The 19,317-nt window shown below is 58.7% G+C and overlaps 2 protein-coding genes across 5 annotated transcripts in view; one reads left to right on the top strand and one right to left on the bottom strand.

Moving 5' to 3' along the window:
- CEP104 (centrosomal protein 104) overlaps nucleotides 1-5,956 on the bottom strand; it is a 35,132-nt gene extending 29,176 nt beyond the window's left edge. The window contains exons 1-3 of one of the 4 annotated variants that reach the window (XM_047083337.1): nucleotides 5,827-5,956; nucleotides 5,189-5,343; nucleotides 1,910-2,060 (exon numbers count right to left, since the gene is read on the bottom strand). In XM_047083337.1, coding sequence (XP_046939293.1) covers nucleotides 1,910-2,022 — 113 coding nt within the window. In that variant the 5' untranslated portion in view covers nucleotides 2,023-2,060; nucleotides 5,189-5,343; nucleotides 5,827-5,956. The remainder of the gene's footprint in view (nucleotides 1-1,909; nucleotides 2,061-5,188; nucleotides 5,344-5,826) is intronic. The other 3 variants (XM_047083338.1, XM_047083340.1, XM_047083341.1) reach the window with 3 other exon arrangements.
- A 311-nt stretch (nucleotides 5,957-6,267) lies between these two features.
- DFFB (DNA fragmentation factor subunit beta) lies at nucleotides 6,268-18,710 on the top strand. The gene is made up of 7 exons (XM_047083348.1): nucleotides 6,268-6,541; nucleotides 7,788-7,914; nucleotides 10,140-10,328; nucleotides 11,134-11,213; nucleotides 13,027-13,197; nucleotides 14,114-14,214; nucleotides 17,847-18,710. The coding sequence occupies exons 1-7, from the start codon at nucleotides 6,419-6,421 to the stop codon at nucleotides 18,079-18,081; spliced, it is 1,026 nt and encodes a 341-aa protein (XP_046939304.1). The 5' UTR covers nucleotides 6,268-6,418; the 3' UTR covers nucleotides 18,082-18,710.
- The last annotated feature ends 607 nt before the right edge of the window (nucleotides 18,711-19,317 follow it).

Below are 19,317 nucleotides of genomic sequence, written 5' to 3'. Positions count from 1 at the left end.
CCCCCCCCCTCAGCCTCCTGAACAGTGCTAGAGCAAGCCTGCCCCCGAAACTTCCAGCAACACACAGACGCACTCTTAAGAACCCCCCATCCTAAGAAACCCCTCCTGTGACCGCACCGGGGCCTGGCTGCCAATGTTACACAGGAGCTGTCTGTGGCCACCAGCTCAGCTCTTCACGCACCCTCCCCAGTCCCTCCAGGGCATATGCTGTCACAGCCAACTCTGGCCAAGGCCATGTGCAGTGGACTTCCCAGTCCTGCTCTGTTCAGTCCGCAGCTCCTGGCCTCCTCCTACCTTAGGGCGCCCTCCCCTGGGCTGGGTTCAGGCTCCTTCCTCTCCCCACACTCACCATAGGGGGCCTATCTGACCACGGCTTTAGAAACCTCCTGTGTCAAGGAGCCCCAACTAAACGTTGCCCGGGTCCAAGCCTACGATCTAGCTGTGACCTGACATTTCCACGCAGACACCCATAGATGTTATTAGATGTGACAGACAAAAACTCCTGACCCCTGCCACCTTCCCCCATCCTGTGCAGCCAGTCTCCTGGTCCCCTGCTTTGCCAGCTGGGGCCCTCCTCCCCATCCGCTGTGGCCTCCCTCCCTCCCCACTGCTGCATAACGAGTGCCTGCTTCCCAGCAGCACACAGAAAAGAGGAGGGAAGAGTGAACACAGGAACACCAGGCTGAATGCAGGAGAATCTGCTCAGCCTCTAAGTCCAGCTCTAGCTCCAAGGGACGTGCAGGGGTGACGGGGCGGGTGAGCACAGATCTGATGGACTTTCGCCCCAGAGGCACAGTCACCAGAAATCTGCCAGCACTAAGGTTTTGAGGTTTCAAAGATGAAAAGCTCGTAAGAGAGATGGCTCTGGGGCAGAAGGCAGCTAGTAAACACCGGGAACCAGGAACCCAGCAGCTTGTGACTCGAACACTCCTCAGTCGCTCACGGTGGTCAAGTGTGGCTTTAGACGTTTAAGATAGTTACTATTTTCAAATGCTAAGCACATACGTCATACTCGGTGGTGAGATCATTCTGGGCACAAGGACACTCTGAAAATCCTATAGTATGTTTAAAAAAAAAAAAACCTCCAAAATTATTTAAAGAAAAATAAGACACCAGACAAAATCAGAAGTTCTAGGCTTTTTAAAATCCTTCAAAAACCAGGCCCGTGACTCAGTTGTTCAAATGCAGCTTACAGAGTCTGTGCACGCATCAAAGCTGTCGTTGAGGGACACTGAAGAGGCCACAACGGGACGGTGGGAAGCGTGAGAGGCGTGGACGCTGGGGAGGGGTGGGGCGCACTGGGGAGCTGGCCCCACAGGCAGGAAGCCTGTCAGGCACTTGCGTGATGGGACTCCTATGGTTTCACCTTTGGGGAAGACTGACGACCTCTGAGGAAAAGGCTTAGTTTCAGAAAAATACCAACTCGTATAATGTTACTCAAGCAACGGACAGTTTAAAAGGTGTGCAAATATTCGAGACGATCAATTGAAAGAGACGTTCTTGGTTAAAGTTTGGGGCTAACAAAACCTTGCCCACAGGAGCTCGGCTGTGAAAGCAGCGACCTGCAGACACACCGGCCGGCACGGGGCACAGTGAGGACGTGAGGCCCGGCGGACAGTCAGGGGAGACGGTTCAACAACCGTGGCCGGTCAGTTTCCACCCTCTCCCCGTATCTGTACATTTCTGAAGCCAATGTCACTTAATGCTTTGAGGGAAAAAGATCCAACAAATTTTCTTTAAAAACATAGAAAGAGGGAGAACGCCCACTGCATCACTACGCAGACGGCACCGCGGCACGAAAACAGCAGTGTGGTTCTGAGGCCTGAGTTGCAATAGAGCAGAAACTTAGCAGGAAGGGAGCCCGCCGGCCCCGCCCTCACCCCCCCAACCCCTGCCCGGCCCACCTCACCTCGGTGACCTCCACCCGCTGACGGTAGGTGCGTGGGTCATTAGTTCCCGGGCACTGAAGCCATCTTCGTGCCCAGAGGAGCTGACAACAACGAAGCCAATCTTGTGCGGCATCCTGGGCGCTGGGCTGGTTGTAAGGGCAGGAAAGACTTCTTTAAGAGAAAGGAATCGGCAACGTCTTAGACCACGGAAAGGGTCAGTTCGTGCTTTGCTAACAGATGACATAATTCACAACATATTCAGAATTTCCCCATCACTTTGAAAGAATCTAGTTTTTTGTTAAGCGTTTTTCATAGGAGCCTCTAATTCTACTTAAGGGATCATTTACCTTGACTTTTCCCAAACACATGTCCTAAAAACATGATCACGTTGTGGGTCGAACTGTGTCCCTCCAAAGATACGTTGAGGTCCTAACTCCCAGTGCCTGTGAATATGACCTTTTTCGGAAATAGGGTCTTTGCAGATGTAATGAGGTTGGGATGAGGGCGTCCTGGAGCAGGGCGGGCCCGATACAGCAGCACCAGGGTCCATTTAGGAGACACAGACACACACACAGCCAAGGAAAGGGCCAAGCGCCCGGGGCGATATGTCTACAAGCCAACGACCCGACCCGGCAAGTACTGCTGTCACCACCAGAAGCTGGGACCGGCAGGGGCGGTCCTCCCCTTCAGAAAGAGCGTGGCCCTGCCGGCAGCTGGATTTCGAGCCTCTAGCCTCCAAAGTTTTGTTGTCCTAAGCCACCCAGTTTGTGGCACTTTGTTGTGGTAAAAACACAGTTTTGCTAAGATACAAATACCAAATTTTTGTTTTTTGTTAAATCTGAGTTAAGAAAGCAATGTAATCAGCGTGTTAACGAGTTACACAAAAGTAAGAGGAAAGGGGCAGTTTGATCAGCAGTGTGGTAACGGCTGACGGCAAGCACACGCCCGCAGAAGGGAGGGCAGGACTCCAGGGAGGTGGGTCGGATGCAGAAGTGGCACCCGGGGCCTGCTGGAGTGACTGACTCGTAGCAGATACTTAGCCATTGGTCGAACGAATGTTTTATGCCATTTTTTAGTGAACCGTTCACAGCTGAATATCATTTTGAGGGTGGATGTTGCGACGTCTGGTTTTGCCATCCTGTCCCTGTGTGAAGACGGCACCCGACTGCAGTTTCCCCCACACGCTCCACGTCCCTCCCCGGCAGCTAGTTCAGGGACGGGAACAGGAGAGCAGGACCCACACTGGACCAGCGAGGCTCTCCCCAAGGACTCTGCCGGGGCTACTGGGAGAGAGAAGTATTCTTCCTGCTGGGGCTATGGCCGCAGAATATTTCCCAGGGGCCTCCTGGAAGCCTCCTGTGGGGAGGTCCTGCCAGAGAGCGGGCTGACACGGGGCAACAGCCACCTTGGGAACCCTGAGGTTCAGCCACATTTAAAGCCCAAACTACTCATAAGCTTCGGGTTATTTTCGAGTCGTTGAGCCAATCAAATTCCTCTTCAGTAAGCCAATCTGAACTACCTTTAAGTATCCGCAATCAGAAGAATCCTCACTAACGTGGATAATAAAAAATTCTCCAGAAAGTTCTCTGGGATAGGACATACTGTCAACTGAAATTCTGAATGGGACGTGACATATAAACATTATCCCGCATGAAATTTTGCTTATTTTAATGTGCTTGGTGCGTGATCTAGATCTCTCTTTTACTTCCATTCTGAACCTGAAAAGGCCCACATGCATAAATTACTGGCTGGTACTTGCTAACGTTTCTTGGGCTGTGGGAACAAAGGCATTCCAAATAGAAAAATAAACCATCATTAGGGAGCCTGGTTATTTCTGATGCAAGCTCACTGCAGGATGTCACAGTACCGGAGGAAAGCTGAAACTCGCCCAGAAGGTAATGAAAGGCAGTGATTATATTTGGGGTGTGCCTGCAGGGGTGTGGGTGGAGTCCCACCTCTGGCCTCACCAGGGCAGGGATTCGTCCTCTGCAGGGGCTCTCAGCCTGCACTCACTCCCCACACCCCGACCATCTTGCAGATGGCTGACTAGGACTGAATCTCCTCTTCTCCACCACTCTTTTCTAGAGGACGACTGTGGCCTGTGGCCAAGTCTCCCTGTCTGGAGCACTCCTCCCTCCCCCAACTATCCTGTGCTTCTCCTCACGCCCAGCTGGGCTCATCAGCATCTGTGTCTTCACTCAGAGCTCCAAATGTGCTCCCTATCCCGGGTTGAAGGGTCATCTGTGTCCTGACCCAGTCTGCTGTTTGAACCCCCACTTCTTATCATGAATTCTGAAGTCCAGCCGAACTGAAAGTTCTATGTCTCTGCTCTGAATTCCTCAAATCCCTCAATCATCTTTTTAAAAAAACTTTTTATGTTTCTGAGAGAGAGAGAGACAAGAGACCGTGTGTGTTCACGTGCGAATGGGGTGGGACAGAGAGAGAGAGACAGACAGAGAGAGAGAGGCAGGGAGACAGAGGCTCCGAAGCAGGCTTTGCACTGCACAAGCTGCTCGAGCCGTGAGATCATGACCTGAACCGAAGTCAGCCGCTCAACCGCCTGAGCCACCCAGGCGCCCCTAAATCCCTCAATCACCTTCAAGGGCAGGGCCCACGACTTCCTGTTCCACCTTGGAACTGTAGGTGTCTACGAGGTACCTTCAGCTGAATGTGATCATGTGGACACTACCTTTGAAGCACTTGCTGTGCGCCAAGGACTGTCCTCAGCCCTAGACACACACTTACACCTTCGTCACACTGACATAGGTTTGTGGTCACGCCAACCTCAGGGATAAGGAAGCCGAGACACGGACAGGCTGTTGCTCAAAGTTACACAGGTAGTAAGCTGTGTGGGCAGAATCTGTGTTTAGCCGCTCGGGTTCCGGAGTCTCTGACCTTGAGCAGTCCTCTCTGCTAAGGTGCTAAGACTTAAACGTGAGACTTCCAGAGTCCTAACGAAGGAGGTGTCCATTTACTACACTGTCTCATAAGCCCCAGACAGAGTGTGGGCCTTCGGGACCCAGGTAGGAGGAACGCCTGGGCACTGTGAGGACATCACTACCCCACTGTTTGGAAACGATTCCTTTCTGTCCACCTTCTTCCACGGCCCTTCCACCCTGCACCCCGTGGGACCCTTTGTGGGAACTTTCAAGGGCTGCGTGATACCTGGGGTGTTACTACAGGACGCTATTATCAGCCTCTGTGAACCTCACCACTGATATTTTGGGGAAAATCAAAGCTCCCCGAAATACTCAGCTCCCGGCAGGTAGGACCGTGGCAGCAGCAGCAAGGGCTCTCACCTCGGCCTTGCGGCACACGCTAGCGGCTGCGTGGACGAAGGCAGCTCAGCGGTAGCCTCACCAAGTCTATCAAAACGCAACTTTCCGAGATGTTCTCAGGATCGTTGACCTCCATGAATCAAAGCGAAACAATTCAGCAACTTCCGAACGTTTGGCTACAAGATTAGGAGACAAACCTTGTTTCCACTGTTCTTTTGAGGAAACCTAACTGTTAGGCGGGTAAAGAACGGTTGGCCAAGTAATCTTAAAGGCCGCAAGTGCCGCCGAGCGCACGTCCGAAACCGAAGATGGGTGGGGAGGTGGGGGTGGGGAGCCGCACCGAACCCGCACGGCGGCACGACCGCATTCCTCACTCACTCGGGTCCCCGTCAGCCGTGCGGCCCGAACACGGAGGTCGCGACGTGCAGAAAGTACCCGACGCTAAATGCGACGCCGACTGGAGGCAACCGCAGGCCGGACCCTGGGCTGCGGCGGGCGGAGCGCGGGCAGCGCCCACCCGGGCCCGGGCACCCCGCTCCGTACGCGCTCCCGGGCCCGGCCCCCTGCCCCTGCCCCCAAGCCCCTCGGCCTCCGCCCTCCGGCCCCCGGCCGCGCCCACACCGCCAGGCCCCGCGCGGTGTCGTCGGGACTCCCGGTACCTGTCAGAACGGAAGGCCCGCCCGGACCTCGGCGCCCTCACGGCTCCCAGGGCCCTCCGCCGCCCCTCGGCAGCGGCTTCCGGAGCTCAGGCGGCGCCTCCTCCACCGCCCCGGGCCGGCCCGCACCCCCGAGCCGCAGCGGCGGTGGCCGCCGAGGAGCAGCCCCGGCCGCCTGCGCCCAGCGCCAGGGCCGCGGCCGCCGCTCTCATGACAACCAGACGGGCCGGGCTGGGCCGCGCCTGCGCACAAAACGGGGTCTCCCCGCCTCCACTTCTCCGGGCCTTCTGGGTAATGTAGTCTCGGGGAGGACGGCGCCTGCGCACAGGCGGGGCTGCCGCTCCACTTCCCCAGGCCTTCTGGGTAATGAAGTTCCCGGAGGACGGCGTCTGCGCGCAAGGCGGGGCTGCACCTCTGCTTCCCCGGGCCTTCTGGGTAATGGAGTCTCCGGGGGGACAGCGCGCGGCCGGGGTCTCGGTCGCAGAGCCCACCGAGCTCCGCACCCCGCCGCTCAGCTGATCTCTGGGTCCTGGGCGAACAACAGCCTCAGTGGCCGGCCAAGCAGGTGCCGCCGGCGGGGCCGGAGGTCCTGAGGATGTTTACGGTGTTCCGGAAGCCCAAGACGTTCAAGCTGCGGGCTCTACACAGGACGAAGAAGTTTGGGGTGGCGGGGAGGAGCTACCAGGAGGTGCTGCGGAAGGGGTGCTTCCACTTCCAGGTGCCCGGGGCCGGGGTTCGGGTGCCTTCACTTGCAGGTGCCCGGGGCCGGGGTTCGGGTGCCTTCACTTGCAGGTGTCCGGGGCCGGGGTTCGCGGGCCTCCACTTGCGGGTGCCCCGGGCCGGGGTCCATGGGACCTGGCGCCTCCTCAAACTTCTTCCTGTAGTCACTCAGCCCTTCAGCGGGAGTTTCTGGAGGGTTCTGGCGCAACACCTCCCTCTTCTGACCGTGAAGATTACGGCAGCTCTGGCCTGAGATTCTGGGACTCCCGGTTCTAGTGCATATCTGCTAACTTGCTGTGTGCTCCAGGGCACAGTCAGTGGGCCTCTCTGGGCCTCGGTTTCCCCTTCCGTAAAATGAAGGAGTTGTGTTCACAGGCCAGCACTGTTGTCGCAGGGATTGCAGTCCTCATCCTCACTGGAGTCTCACTGTATTTGTTGTCTTGACCTGGACCTGGAACAGCGCGGGTTGTGGGCGTGTGTGCGTGTGGGGGCGGGAGCGTCAGGAGTTGCCGTGAACGCTCGTAAAGCTGACGAGGGTGGAGGGACAGTGTTAGGAAACCAGCGGACCGTGTACCGTTCACACTTCGTCAGCCAGAGGCAATGAGTCATTTTCAGGAAGATGTTCGCTTTAATCATCGCCCGGGAAAACAGAGTGTGCTGAGCGGGCGTGTCCTGATACCAGTCGGGTGATGTGTCCTCATTGGTGCGGGTGTGTTTATGGGCTTAGTGGAAGCAGTCAGGCATCATTTTCTGAAACGGGCTTGGATTTTAAGTGCCTTTAAGGAGCCCGTTTTGAAAGGATCTGTGTGGTGAATCCTGTGGAGTCGACACCGCTAGGTATATATTTTTATGTGACTTGTCATATTTTCTTTTTTTTTTTTCAACGTTTATTTATTTTTGGGACAGAGAGAGACAGAGTATGAACGGGGGAGGGGCAGAGAGAGAGGGAGACACAGAATCGGAAACAGGCTCCAGGCTCTGAGCCATCAGCCCAGAGCCCGACGCGGGGCTCGAACCCACGGAGCATGAGATCGTGACCTGGCTGAAGTCGGACGCTTAACCGACTGCGCCACCCAGGCGCCCCGATATTTTCGAACGACGTGTAACCCCGGGCACGATTCTTTAAAACACAGTTTTTTTCTGATTGTGAGGACCGCAGGTGGAAGGGCCTCAGGTTAATGCTCCCAGGTGGCCTGCCTGAGACCCAAGACGTTAGCTTCCCGCCCTACCCTCCCTCTCCGCAGCTCCCCGTCACCGGCTCCCGCCTGTGCCTCTACGAAGACGGCACCGAGCTCACCGGAGACTACTTCTCGAGTGTCCCTGACAACTCGGAACTCGTGCTTCTCACCTCAGGCCAGACCTGGCAAGGCTGTAAGTGGTGGGGACGTGGGAGAGTGGCGGGGAAGCCGGCCCGGCTTTGGAGGTGCTGAGGGCCTGCTGTGGGGGACCAGCCAGGGAAACGGAGAATCTTCTCGCTCTGAGCTCGCCAGGGGGGAGCCCCGAGTCGGGAGCCTGGTTGTCCAGTTGGGTGTTTTAGGTGTCTTTTCTAAGTTGTGTGAATTTTATGTTCGTTCTGGGTGTCCTAGTAACTCCAGAGGGCAGAAGGGAGGGATCTGGGGGTTGGGACCTGCACAGGTTTGTGGGTAAGGCAGAGCCAGAGAGAGACGCCATCCTGTGTCGTCGGGCCGTGCGAAGGGAGCGGTGGCGGCTCAGGTTGTGCTGTCTGCTCTGTTGGTGTTTGCTGATGTGCTGTCACGTTGGGGGCCCATCAGAGGCATCGCTTCCAGGCGTGATTCTTTAGGGGCATCCGGATTTAAGAACCAGCTCGATGACAAGTTGCACATTGGAGCTGTAGGCCAGGGGCAGAGCCAGTGTGCGTTCCTGGCTCTTGTGCAAAGTGGCTTACATTTCAGGAGATGCTTCTGGTGCTCCAGGAAGTGGGAGCCCTGAAGACAGAGATATCTGCCTCTTTGGCCGAAGGGACAGAAAGGGGCCCTAGAGTGGGGTACGTGTGGCTTTGCCCTGCGGTTGGGACTCCGCTGTTAGCAGTCACATCTAGTGTCTGCTCCAAGGTTGCAAGCGCTCTATCTCTTTGGGGCCTTGTCCTTCTAGAGGAGGCAGCCAGAAAGCAGAGTCACTGTGATGCCTCCTGGGACGGCCCCTTGCAGGAGGTGGGGACTGGGCAGGACAGGGCTGAGAGCCTGCCTGGCTTTTCCTTTTCTTTCCCATTTCGTGGTAGCGAAGTGAACAGACTAGGAAACACGGACTTGTTCAAGTGTGTGAATCGTGAGGGATTGGGATCGCATCTCAATATTTTTTTTAAGCTTATTTATTTATTTTGAGAGAGAGAGAGAAAGTAAGAGCACAAGTAGGGGATGCAGAGAGCAGGGAAGTGTGAGAATCCCAAGCAAGTTCCACACTGCCAGTGCAGAGCCCGACGTGAGGCTCGAACCCATGAACCGTGAGATCATGACCTGAGCCGTAATCAAGAGTTGGACACTTCACCGACTGAGCCCCCCAGGGCGCCCCACATTGTTGTTGTTGTTTTTAAAGAAACGGGCTGTTTTCCGGAGTGGGAACACCTGTCCCACGGCCTCGGCAGCCTCCCCCACTTCTGGCTTTGCCACTCTTCTATTTTAGCCATTCTGATGGGCGTGCAAGGTGTCTCCGTGTGGACAGCTTTGCATTCCTGTTGGTAGTGTGGTTGACCATCTTTCCCTGGGCTAGTGGGCTGTCCACCCGTCCTCGCCCAGAAGGCGTGTCTTTGTCCGTTTGTATTTTGTCCATTTTCTAATTGGAGTTTTAACTGTCGAGTTTCGGGTTTTTCTCAGAATACGTACTGGATATGAGTCTTGGTAGACGCGTGGCTTTTAGGGATTTCCTCCTGCTCCGTAGCTTGTCTTTACATCCCCAGAACAGGCTCTTTCACAGAACAAGTTTTCCATTTCGATGAAGCCCACATTGCCCATGCTTTCCTTTTGTGCTCATGCTCTGCACGTGAAGACTGGAAACTTGTCACCAAGCCCTGGGCCCGGAAGCGTTTCCCTCCTGCCTTTCTCGTCAGTGGATATGATCACGTGACTCTTTTTCTTTAGCCCATGAAGGGTGGGTTTATACTGGTTGATTTTCGAGCACTGAACAGCCTCTCGTCCCCGGAACGACCCGCTGGGCCGTGGGAGCATTGTTCTTTCTGTGGGTTGCCGCTTCTGTTGGCCGAGGTGTCACGAAGGGTCGCGGTAGACCGTGGTTCCACTGGGTTCTAAGTGCTGGCTGGGCTGCAGTCAGGTGGGTGTGGGAGGCTCCAGGAGGGAGGTCCGGAAGGAGGCCCAGAGACGTGGGAGGTTTCGTTTGGGGAAGAGAAGGGCAGCGACCCACCGGCTGTCGTGCCTCCCCATCCGGCCCCTCCCCACGCTGAGGGGTGGGCAGCCAGGCCCAGGGGAAGGGCTAGCTGGCATCCGGGCAAGCCCGGGGCCCCGGACGCCCCTGAGGTCTGGCAGGTCCAGAAGCGTGGTGATGCTGGGCGTGCGGAGACCCCTTCCTCACCGCAGCGCTCAAAGGACCGCCGGCTTTTCTGTCTGTGACTCTTCTGGTGGCAGATGTGAGTGACATCCATCACTTCCTCCACGCGTTCCACAAGCCGCAGGCGGGGCTCATCCAGGCTGCCCGGCAGCTGCTCTCCGGGGAGCAGGCCCCGCTGCGGCAGAAGCTGCTGGCCGACCTCCTGCACACCGTCAGCGAGAACACCGAGGCCGAGACCAGGGCCGAGGACCCACCGTGGTTCGAAGGTACTCCGGGGCCCGGAGCAGGGGTGGGGCTTGCTGGGAGCTGGCCACGCAGGGGACACCAGGTCCCACCGCAGTCCCTGGGTGGGGGGCCTGCCTGGCTTCTGTGTGCTAGAGGCCCTGGGACTGGCCTCCTTACTCCTCCGTCAGCTGTGGGAAAGCGTACGTGACGTAACGTGTTCCGTCTGAATCATTCTAAGCGTACGGCCTAGGGTCGAGCACGTTCTCTGTGGCGTGCAGCCACCACCAGCATCCGTCTCCAGAACCTTCTCACGTTCCTCAACGGCAGCCGTCCCCGTGTCCCCTCCCAGCCCCCACCCTCCACCCAGTCTGGATCTGACTCCCCTTGGGGCCTCCCCCGGGGATCACACGGGACTCGGCCTCCTGAGCCTGGCCTGCTCCACGAGACACCGTGCCCTCGGGTGCACGCGTGCTGCAGGATCTCCCTCCTTCAGGCTGGATCTCGTTCTGTGGTGTGGCCGGACCGCGTTTTGCTTGTCTGTCACCCGGCCGTAGTGGACACTTGGGCGTGTCCACCTCGGGGCGCGGCCTTCAGGCCCGCCGGAGCCGCCCTTGGACTGCAGGAGAGGGGGTTCGGGTGCCTGGAGCCGAAGCCCCTCTGTGGTGTCTAGATGCCCACGATGCAGGAGGGCCAGAGAACCCTCTCCAGGCAGAGGGCAGGAGCCCACGAACGGGACACGGTCAGCACGTTTCTCAGACGAGGCGGGTGGCGCTCGCAGCCCTGCCGCCCGGGAGAGGATGGCCGTGGACTCCAGGGGGGGGTCTCGTCTTCTCTTGCTCCTGGCAGGTCTGGAGTCTCGATTCAAGAATAAGTCTGGCTACCTGAGGTACAGCTGCGAGAGCCGTATCCGGAGCTACCTGAGAGAGGTGGGTGTGCGGTGGCGGGCACGGGGGCGAGGCGAGGCGTGGAGACGGTGCCCGGAGCTACGCGCCTCTGCAGGCGGACGGCCCCGCCGGGGCCCAGCTCGCGGTGTCCCTGGGGTGCAGCTAGCGGCCGGTCCCCGCACTCTGCCCTGAGCTGGCCTGAGCTGGCGCCCTCAGCTGGCGCCCTGTGGGGTTGTTGGGGCCCCACCTGGGACCTTGGCCCCCTTTATTTTTGCTCTGGAGTCTCAGTGTGGGTTTTGAATAGAACCGACCTGTGAACGTCATCACCCGTCAGGTGGTTGGATTTTGACGTGAACTTGTCTTCATCCAGCACTGGCTGTGACGGACGCCCACGTGGGTGGGTCCTGGCCTCTTTCCCCACGAGGACACTTCTGTCTCCAGGCTGTGGCCCTGGGTGGGGGGCCTGACCTCCGAGAACTGGGAAGGGCCAAGCTGCATCTGCTTTTGGGGTGCTCCGAGCCGTTCTGGGTGTGAGCTCTGACTCCACGGGCCCAGGAAGCAGATGACATCCTTCCTCCCCCCTGGGAGATCCGAGAAGCGAACACAGATGGAGATTTAAAGCTTCGGTGCTCCCGCTGGACGTGGCTGTCCGTCCCCAGAGAAATCTGTGCCCGATGTGGCCTCTGTCCTGCTGCCCCCTCAGCGAAGAAGCAGAGCCCACGGACAGATTGGCGGCACGGAGGGCAGAGCTGGAGCGGTATCCCGTCCCGCTCAGAGGAAAATTTGGTCCCGTGGCACTCGCCTTTTGCCGTGAGGGTGGGGGTCTGTGCAGCTGCCTTCCGACCTCGTACGATGGGACAGAGGTGGGGTGCGTTCCCCAGGCGCTGACCTCTGTAAGGATGAAACATGGAAGAGGTCAGCTCCTCAGAGTGGACGGGAGTCCAGGCCAAGATCCCGTGACCCCTGCGCCGGGCCCTCCACGCAGGGGTGAGATTGGGTGCTCCCTGCAGAGGCGTGTTGGGGGGGGGGGGCTGCCCCTGTGCTCGTGTGCTTGGAAGGCAGTCCCGAGGCCGTCTTGCCCCCTGACTTTGCAGATGTTCTTCCTGCCCCGCTCCCTCCCCCTCTCCCTCCATGCCTGCCCGCGTTTCTTGGACCGTAGATCGCAGAGTCTATGGTGCAGGACGATGCACGGCCCGTGCTCCACCGAGAAGGAAAGCTCAGGACCGCAGTGTGGAGGCCCCTGTGGTCCGGCCCGGCTCCCCCACCTTCTCTGTCCTCCCACCTCCGCTCCACCCTGGCCACCCTTGCCTGCCCCCTGCTGCTGCCGAGAGCGTGCTTCCTGCCCTGGCCGCCCCGGCCTGTCTCTCAGGCTGTGACCCCCTCGGCACCACACAGACCCTGCCGGGCCCTCTGTGCCCTGTTAATATGTCTGCCGTCCTGTTGCTCACACTCGACCAGGAGCCCCGTGGGGAGGAGGGGGGTCTTTCTCTGCCTCCCCCCGGGTGCTCAGCATTTGGCTGCATTGTTGTGAGCCTCCCTCCAGCTTGAGTGGGCAGCGTGCGTGGCGGGCGGGTGACGTTCCTCGCCTGCCCGCCTCCTCTCGAGTTTCTTCCCACGTGGCAGCGGCGAGCACCAGGGAGACGGGGCCAGGACTTGAGTCTGTTACGTGGCCAACCCTGACCCCGGCTGCACGTCACGGGCCCAGAGAAGCTGGCCGGGTTTGGCCGGCCAGGGACCGTGTGAACTCAGCGCACTGGGACTCCAGGCGGCAGGGTCCCCGAGGGCCGTGGCACCGAGTGGACTCGGAGTCCCCCGACCGCGCCAGCCTTCAGCGATGTCCCTTGGCGTCTTCAAGGTGAGCGCTTCTGCCTCCACGGTGGGCGCCGAGGCTCAGGAGGAGTACGTCCGGATTGTTGGCCTCATGTGCCGGAAGCTCAGGGCGGAGCAGTACCACAGCAGCTACTTCGACAGAGGAGCCGAGGCGGACAGCCGGCTCTGCACACCCGAGGGCTGGTTCTCCTGCCAGGTGAGCCGGGGGCCGGGGCCGGGGCGGCCCTCCGGGCATCAGCTCAGCTCGTGGTTCTCTGGCTTCAGTGGCCCTGGAACCCCCGGACGGTGCCGGGAAAGACCCCCCACCTCCCGGCCCCCAGCTGCTCCTCACAGGTCTTCTGCCCGCTTCCCGGGCGGTGCTGCCGCCGCGGGCCGGGAACCTGCCGGTGGCAGGGAGTATGCGGGGCACTGGGGACGGAGGGCGCCACTTGGCCCCCTCGGGAGAAGGGTGGTGGGCAGAGGAGAGGACGGTTTCGGAGCTTCTGAAACGTGGTGTGTTCCCGGGCAGCCATCTAGGTGACGGCTCAGATTTCAGGACTGGTGGCCAGATGTGACCCCTCGGGTGTTAGTGTGGCCTGACTCCACTCCCTGGCGGGGTGTGGTGGCAGCAGCTGGGAGCAGTGTCCTGGGCCTCCTCCTGGACACTCGGATAAATGACAGAGATACCGCTTCCCAACAAGTGCTACCACCTCTGGGGACCAGGGTCACAGTCTGGAGGCTTGGGGCCGGCGACCTTTGCAAGGACGGGCAGGGGCTGTTCCACTGCCCACGCTTCCTTCCCGGCCTCCTGGACCCCATGCATTTCCAGTAAAATGCCCTGTCCCCACTGGTGGCTTTTCTAGTGCCACTGAGGGTACGGAGCAGGCCCTGGAGGCGGGTGTGGGACCCAGCAGGCGCTCGGTTGGGAATCCGGCATTCCTAACAAGTATCTTACTGGGGGTAATGAGGGAAAGGGGGCGCCGTTCCAAAGACAGGGTTCCTGATCGCCCCAAGCAGCACACCGTTTACCAGGACTAAGTCCCCTACCGGGGGCTCGTCAGTCAGCTCCTCCCGCTTGCCTGAGACCCGGGGTAAGGCCCTTTGAGGACCTGAGCTTGCTCTCTGTTGCCTAGGGTCCCTTTGACGTGGACAGCTGTGCATCCAAACACTCCATCAACCCCTACGGTAACAGGGAGAGCCGGATCCTCTTTAGTACGTGGAACCTGGACCACATGTGAGTACGGGTTCCGCAGAGGTCAGGAGTGCTTGTTGTTGAGAACTGAGCTCACAGACCCACGGGGCACCTGCGGGGGCCTGTCCCTGCCGTGGCGTCCGTGGCCTGCCTGCCGGCTGCCTCGTGTTTCATGTGCCGAGCTTGTGGGTTGTGGACCCAAAGGTGTCCTGGGTGTGCGTGCGGATGGGTGCAGGTGCCCACTCCTAACCTGCCTGATTAGATGCCCTCCACGGTGGGGGCCTCCGACAGGAGCTGGTCCAGGTCCTTGTCCACGTGCGTGCAACCTGGTATGTGGCCCCTCGGTCACGTCCGGCTCCACCTGTGGGGCCCAGTGGGTGGCTCTCACCGCATCGCACTCTGGGGGTGTCCTGCCCCAACCAAGCAGGAGGTGCTCAGAGCGGGGGTTCTGGGTGGTTACTGTGCGCGGGGCATTTCCTGCTTTCACTGGGGTGCGTGGAGGCCGGCAGCAGTGTTCTTCCACGTGGACGAGCTCTTTCTCAAAAAGGCGCACAAGTAAAATTGTATTATCTTCACAGACTCTTTTCTGGAACATAATGATGTCCTTGTCTCTGCTTTGTGAAGACAGAGGTCTTCCAGTGCCCTTCAAGTGGCTCTGTCACTTTGGGGACAGGTGGCTTTGCACATGTGTAGGAGATCACAGGGACAGCTGAGGCTCACTTTCCACCCCTCCTGGATGCACCCCTGTCCTCGCCGGGGAACCGCTCTGCTGCCATTTGCGAGCGTCCCTGTGATGCCTGTTTATGTAGACCTTTACCCTGTAGGTATGATTTGAAAATGGACATAAGTGGTATCACATGTGGTGACTCTACACCGGGCTTTTCCGTCCTATGTCGTGCTCGCGGGGATGCGTTTGTGGGTTTCGTGCACTCATTTCACCAGGTGCAGAGTGCCTCGCTCTTTCAAGAGAGTATCATTTGAATATCCGTTTCCATCCCGGTAGGTGCTTCTGGCACTCCACCTTCCGCTATTACAGAGCCCCCTGGGCTGAGCGCGCACGCGGGACCGACCTGCGTGGCCATGTGGGTGTGGCCCGTGGACTGGCAGCGTCCTCAGCATGTGGGGACTGGTCAGGAATGCAGATTCTCGGGCTCCGCGCACCGTTACCCGGGTGCTGGGGATTGGGGTGCACGTTCAGGTGAGGAGGCTGTCCTGGTGCCCGAGCTGAGGAGCTGCGCTCCCCTCTAGGCAGGGTGCTGGGTCTCACCCCTTCTATGTGCACGGAGCACCCAGAGACGATTGCCGGGTTCTCCAGGTCATCTGTCGGCTACTTTCCGTGACCTGCTGGGGCGTGGGGACATCGATCTGGGGGCGGTCCCAGCACTCAAGGGGCGGAGCAGGCCAGCCTGGAGCAGAGTGCAGACGAAGCGGCAGAGGCCGGAGCAGGGTTGCCTGACACCCTGGTTTCAGGTGCATTTTCTCTGTCTCAATGCAGTACTTCTGTTTTCCGGCAAATCGGCCCGCTTCTTTGCACGCGTCTGACTTCCGGTTTTCTGTCCTATTTCAGGCTCGTTTCTCCCAGGAGGGTCCTGTGGGCACTAAATGTTCTTCGGTCTTGGAAAATGTCCCTCTGGCCTCTGCTCCTGCGTGGTCATTTAGCGATACTGAATTCTGGGCGGTGGGTGTCCCACCTTCAGGACTTTGAAGACGTGCTCGCACTCTCCCGGCGTCTGCTCGGGAGAATTCTGCCCACGGCCCGTTCTCTGCCGTTTCTGCGGACGTTTCAGGTTTTCCCTTTCTCTTTGAGCATGGCGTGTGTGTGGGTTTAGATCCTTAAATTCTGACCGGGGCTTGTCTTTGTTCCGAAGACAAGTTTCTCTTTCGTTTTGGAAAACACCTGAGTATTTTTTAGTTTCCCCTCCTCGGCTTCTCTCTGTCCGGCTTCTCTGGAGCTCCCGCTGGCCGCACGTTGGACCTTCTCGTCCTGTCTCCCTTGTGCCGTGGGGGTGGTGTCGGGGAGCCCTCCGAGGCCTCTCAGCGGTCTGTTTCAGAGCGCTCTAGCCCAGGTCCTCCGCCGGGGTCCTCGCCCTTTGCGGCGTGCTCCTTGTGACATCTGTGCGTCTGGATTCAGAGTCCGCCCTCGGTGGGGACTGTGTTTTCTGTGCACTGGCTTGTCGTGTCCCCACAGGGTGGTTTTGCATTTGTTTCTGCCGGACACTCACGGAAAGCCAGGGCTTCCCGTGGCTCTGAAACAGCGGAGTATTAATTTCTGGCTTGGGTCCCGTCCCCTGTGGCAGGTGCAGTCGGACTGTGGGTCTGTGTGAACGGTGAGCCGGGGGTCCTGGGTTTCCTGGTGACTGTGGAAATGGTCACGCTGTTGGTGCGCCCGAATCATGCCTCCTGGGGCCTCTACCTTGTGTGCTGTCCTCACCCCTCCCGCTGCTGACCGAGGCTCGGCCATGTGGCTCCAGCACACAGGACGCCAGCGGACGCCTGATACGTGCTTGCGCGCTGGGGCTCCTTCTCTTTGAGCGCTGGCGTCAGTGGGGAGGGCCCTGGCCTGGCCTCCTTGAGGGTGAAAGGCGCCATGGGGAGCAAGGCCGCCCCCAGCCAGCCCTCCAGCGTCGCGCAGCCACGGGAGCGGTCGGGGTCAGCAGATGCCCCCCTGTTCTGGGGCTGGGCAGGCAGCAGTAGGTAGAGGGTAGGGTGGCTTCTCCTCCCTCCCGGAGCCCCGGGCGCCCCTGCCGCTTCCCTTCCGCTTCCCTTCCGCTTTAATGGCTGGACTGGGGTCTCGGTCCCATCTCCCTGGCCCTCCCCTTGGGCCTCTGTCGGGACCAGAGCCCCAGTGGGCTGCAGGAGGGTGGCTCGCCCCTGCGGATCAAGTGTGGACTTGAGTCCCTGGCAGTGGGGAGCCCTCACCTGCTCAGCTTTGTACCTTTTTTCCCTTTTCTTCAGTGTTTCTCCGTGTTGGAGGGACAGGTGGGCCCAGCATGCTGCAGCGGCCCTCCCGGCCTCGTTTCTATTCCTCGTGTTATAAGCTCAGTTCGCGAGCTTTACCTGTCAGTACGCGGGCTTTGAATGGTGTGTAAGCACAACAGGTTTACACAAAGCAGTATCGCGATTGTCTCCAGTGGACACACACACAAGCACAAGGTCACGGCTGGGAAGACAGACGTCAGGCCCTGAAGACTCTCCCCAGGGAGGACAGGGGCTCAGCTTTACTTCTGCGGTTCAGCTGGGGAGGTGCTCCTTTGTCACCACAGACGGGTGTCGGTGGGGACGGGTGGCATAGGGCTCCACCCCCTTTCCCTGTGTACTTCTCAGTACTTACAAACACGCACCGCCAGCCCTCCTCCGTGAGACATTCAAGCTGCTGGCCCTGGGGCCGCATGCGGTGAGGACCGTCCCCCCAGTGCTGCCCCTGCTGACAGCCGCGGCCAGAGGAGGGGTCACTGCCCCGCTGCTCCTCGGGCGTGTTTCCAAGTGCGGCTCCTTTTGAAACCTGAACCTCTGGCCACGTGTCCTCCTGTACGCCCCCAAACGTCAGCTCACATTTGGGCCACAATGACCGGGTGAAGCCCTCCAACGTGTCCCCATGCTGCCATAGCAGGCTACTCGGTAGGGGCCGTGGGACGCCGGCAGCAACCGTGACCCTGTCTCGCCTTGCCCTGCAGAATAGAAAAGAGGCGCACTGTCATCCCCACGCTGGAGGCCGCCGTTGCGGAGCGGGCCGACAGGGAGGTGTCCTGGGAGTACTTCTACAGCCTGCTTTTCACTGCACACAACCTGAAGCTGGTCCACATCGCCTGCCATAAGAAAACCAGCCACGGGCTCAGCTGTGACCCACGCAGGATCTACAGACCCCAGACGAAGCCGAAGAGACGGCAGCCGGCCCGCAAGTGCCAGTGATGGGCCACGCGTGGCGCCTCCTCCCCCGGCGGGCACGTCCTCCCGTTGGGCACTGTTACTACACTTTTGCCGCTGCAGTGGTTTCTGGAAAAACTTCACAGAGCCCTCCTACAAGTTCTGACCTCGCTACATTTCCGAATCTGTGTTCGCACCTCCGACGGCCCGAGTGCCAGCGGACAGGCTAGCCGTGCCCTGGGGCGCGCGGTTGGCTCAGGAGCCCTTCCGTCCCTGCTGGGCGGCCCCCGCAGAGACGCAGCGTCAGGCCCGACGTGGCCGCGCTGGTCCGAGGCACGGGCATTCTGCGTCAGCTCTCTGCTGGGTCTCTGCTCCAGGCGGATGTGAGGCTGTATCTGCTGGACTTTTCCGGATGCTCCAAAGAGTGGCAACCCATTCAGGGTGAAATGTTTGTAAAGAATGCGCAAGGACACGCGCTGCTGTATGGTTTATGATGGCAGAAAGCGGGAAACCCTCTGAATGCCTGTCCACAGGTGAGTCCTGCTTGTGGTATCGTGCTGAACCGCGGGAAACCGCTGGCTTTGTAGCTCAGAAGCTGTCAGAGGCCATTAATTTCTGGGTTCGTCTTCCACGTGGACATAAGGCACAGCCACGTGGCAGCTCTGTGTGTTTCATACGGAAAAGGGAAGCTGACGAGTGCACAAAGCATCCGGTGGCTTGACCATGCAGAGGACAATCTGTTGGTTTTATAAAAGCCCGTGAGTGTATGTCACACGCACGTACAAGACAGTCAGGAAACACACCGTCAGGACAGCAGTAGTCCTGGGGGACAGGGTGGGTGGGGGGCGGGTACTGGATTTTAAAGAGCCAATTTTCTAAATCATGTATTTTATAATACTTGAAGTTTTTGAAATGATCACTTATTTCATGATCCTTTAAACATTCATTTTTTAAAATCACACAGATTTTAATATTTGAATTTTTACATTTATTGTATAATCATAAAAAGCAATAAAGATTTTTCAGAAAAAGACTTATCAAAAAAGTTTGCACTCACTGGGAATGATGAAAATGAGGATAAAAATAGGGGTTAGTGATTTTTTTTTCCAAAGGTTTTAATTTATTTCTGAGAGAATGAGCAAGCAAGCGTGAGCAGGGGAGAGGCAGAGAGAGAGTGAAAGGCACACAGAGAATCCCAGGCAGGCTCTGTGCTGTCAGCACAGAGCCCGATTGAAGGCCTGCACTCAGGAGCTGTGAGATGGTGACCTGAGCCAAAATCAT

The sequence above is a fragment of the Lynx rufus genome, unplaced genomic scaffold (genome assembly GCF_022079265.1).
Source record: "Lynx rufus isolate CCGP_SWC_20201006 ecotype Redwood Valley unplaced genomic scaffold, mLynRuf1.p SCAF_2, whole genome shotgun sequence".
Lineage (NCBI taxonomy): Eukaryota > Metazoa > Chordata > Mammalia > Carnivora > Felidae > Lynx > Lynx rufus.
The sequence above is the reverse complement of the archived record's forward strand: the minus strand, read 5'-3'. Positions and strand labels throughout refer to the sequence as shown.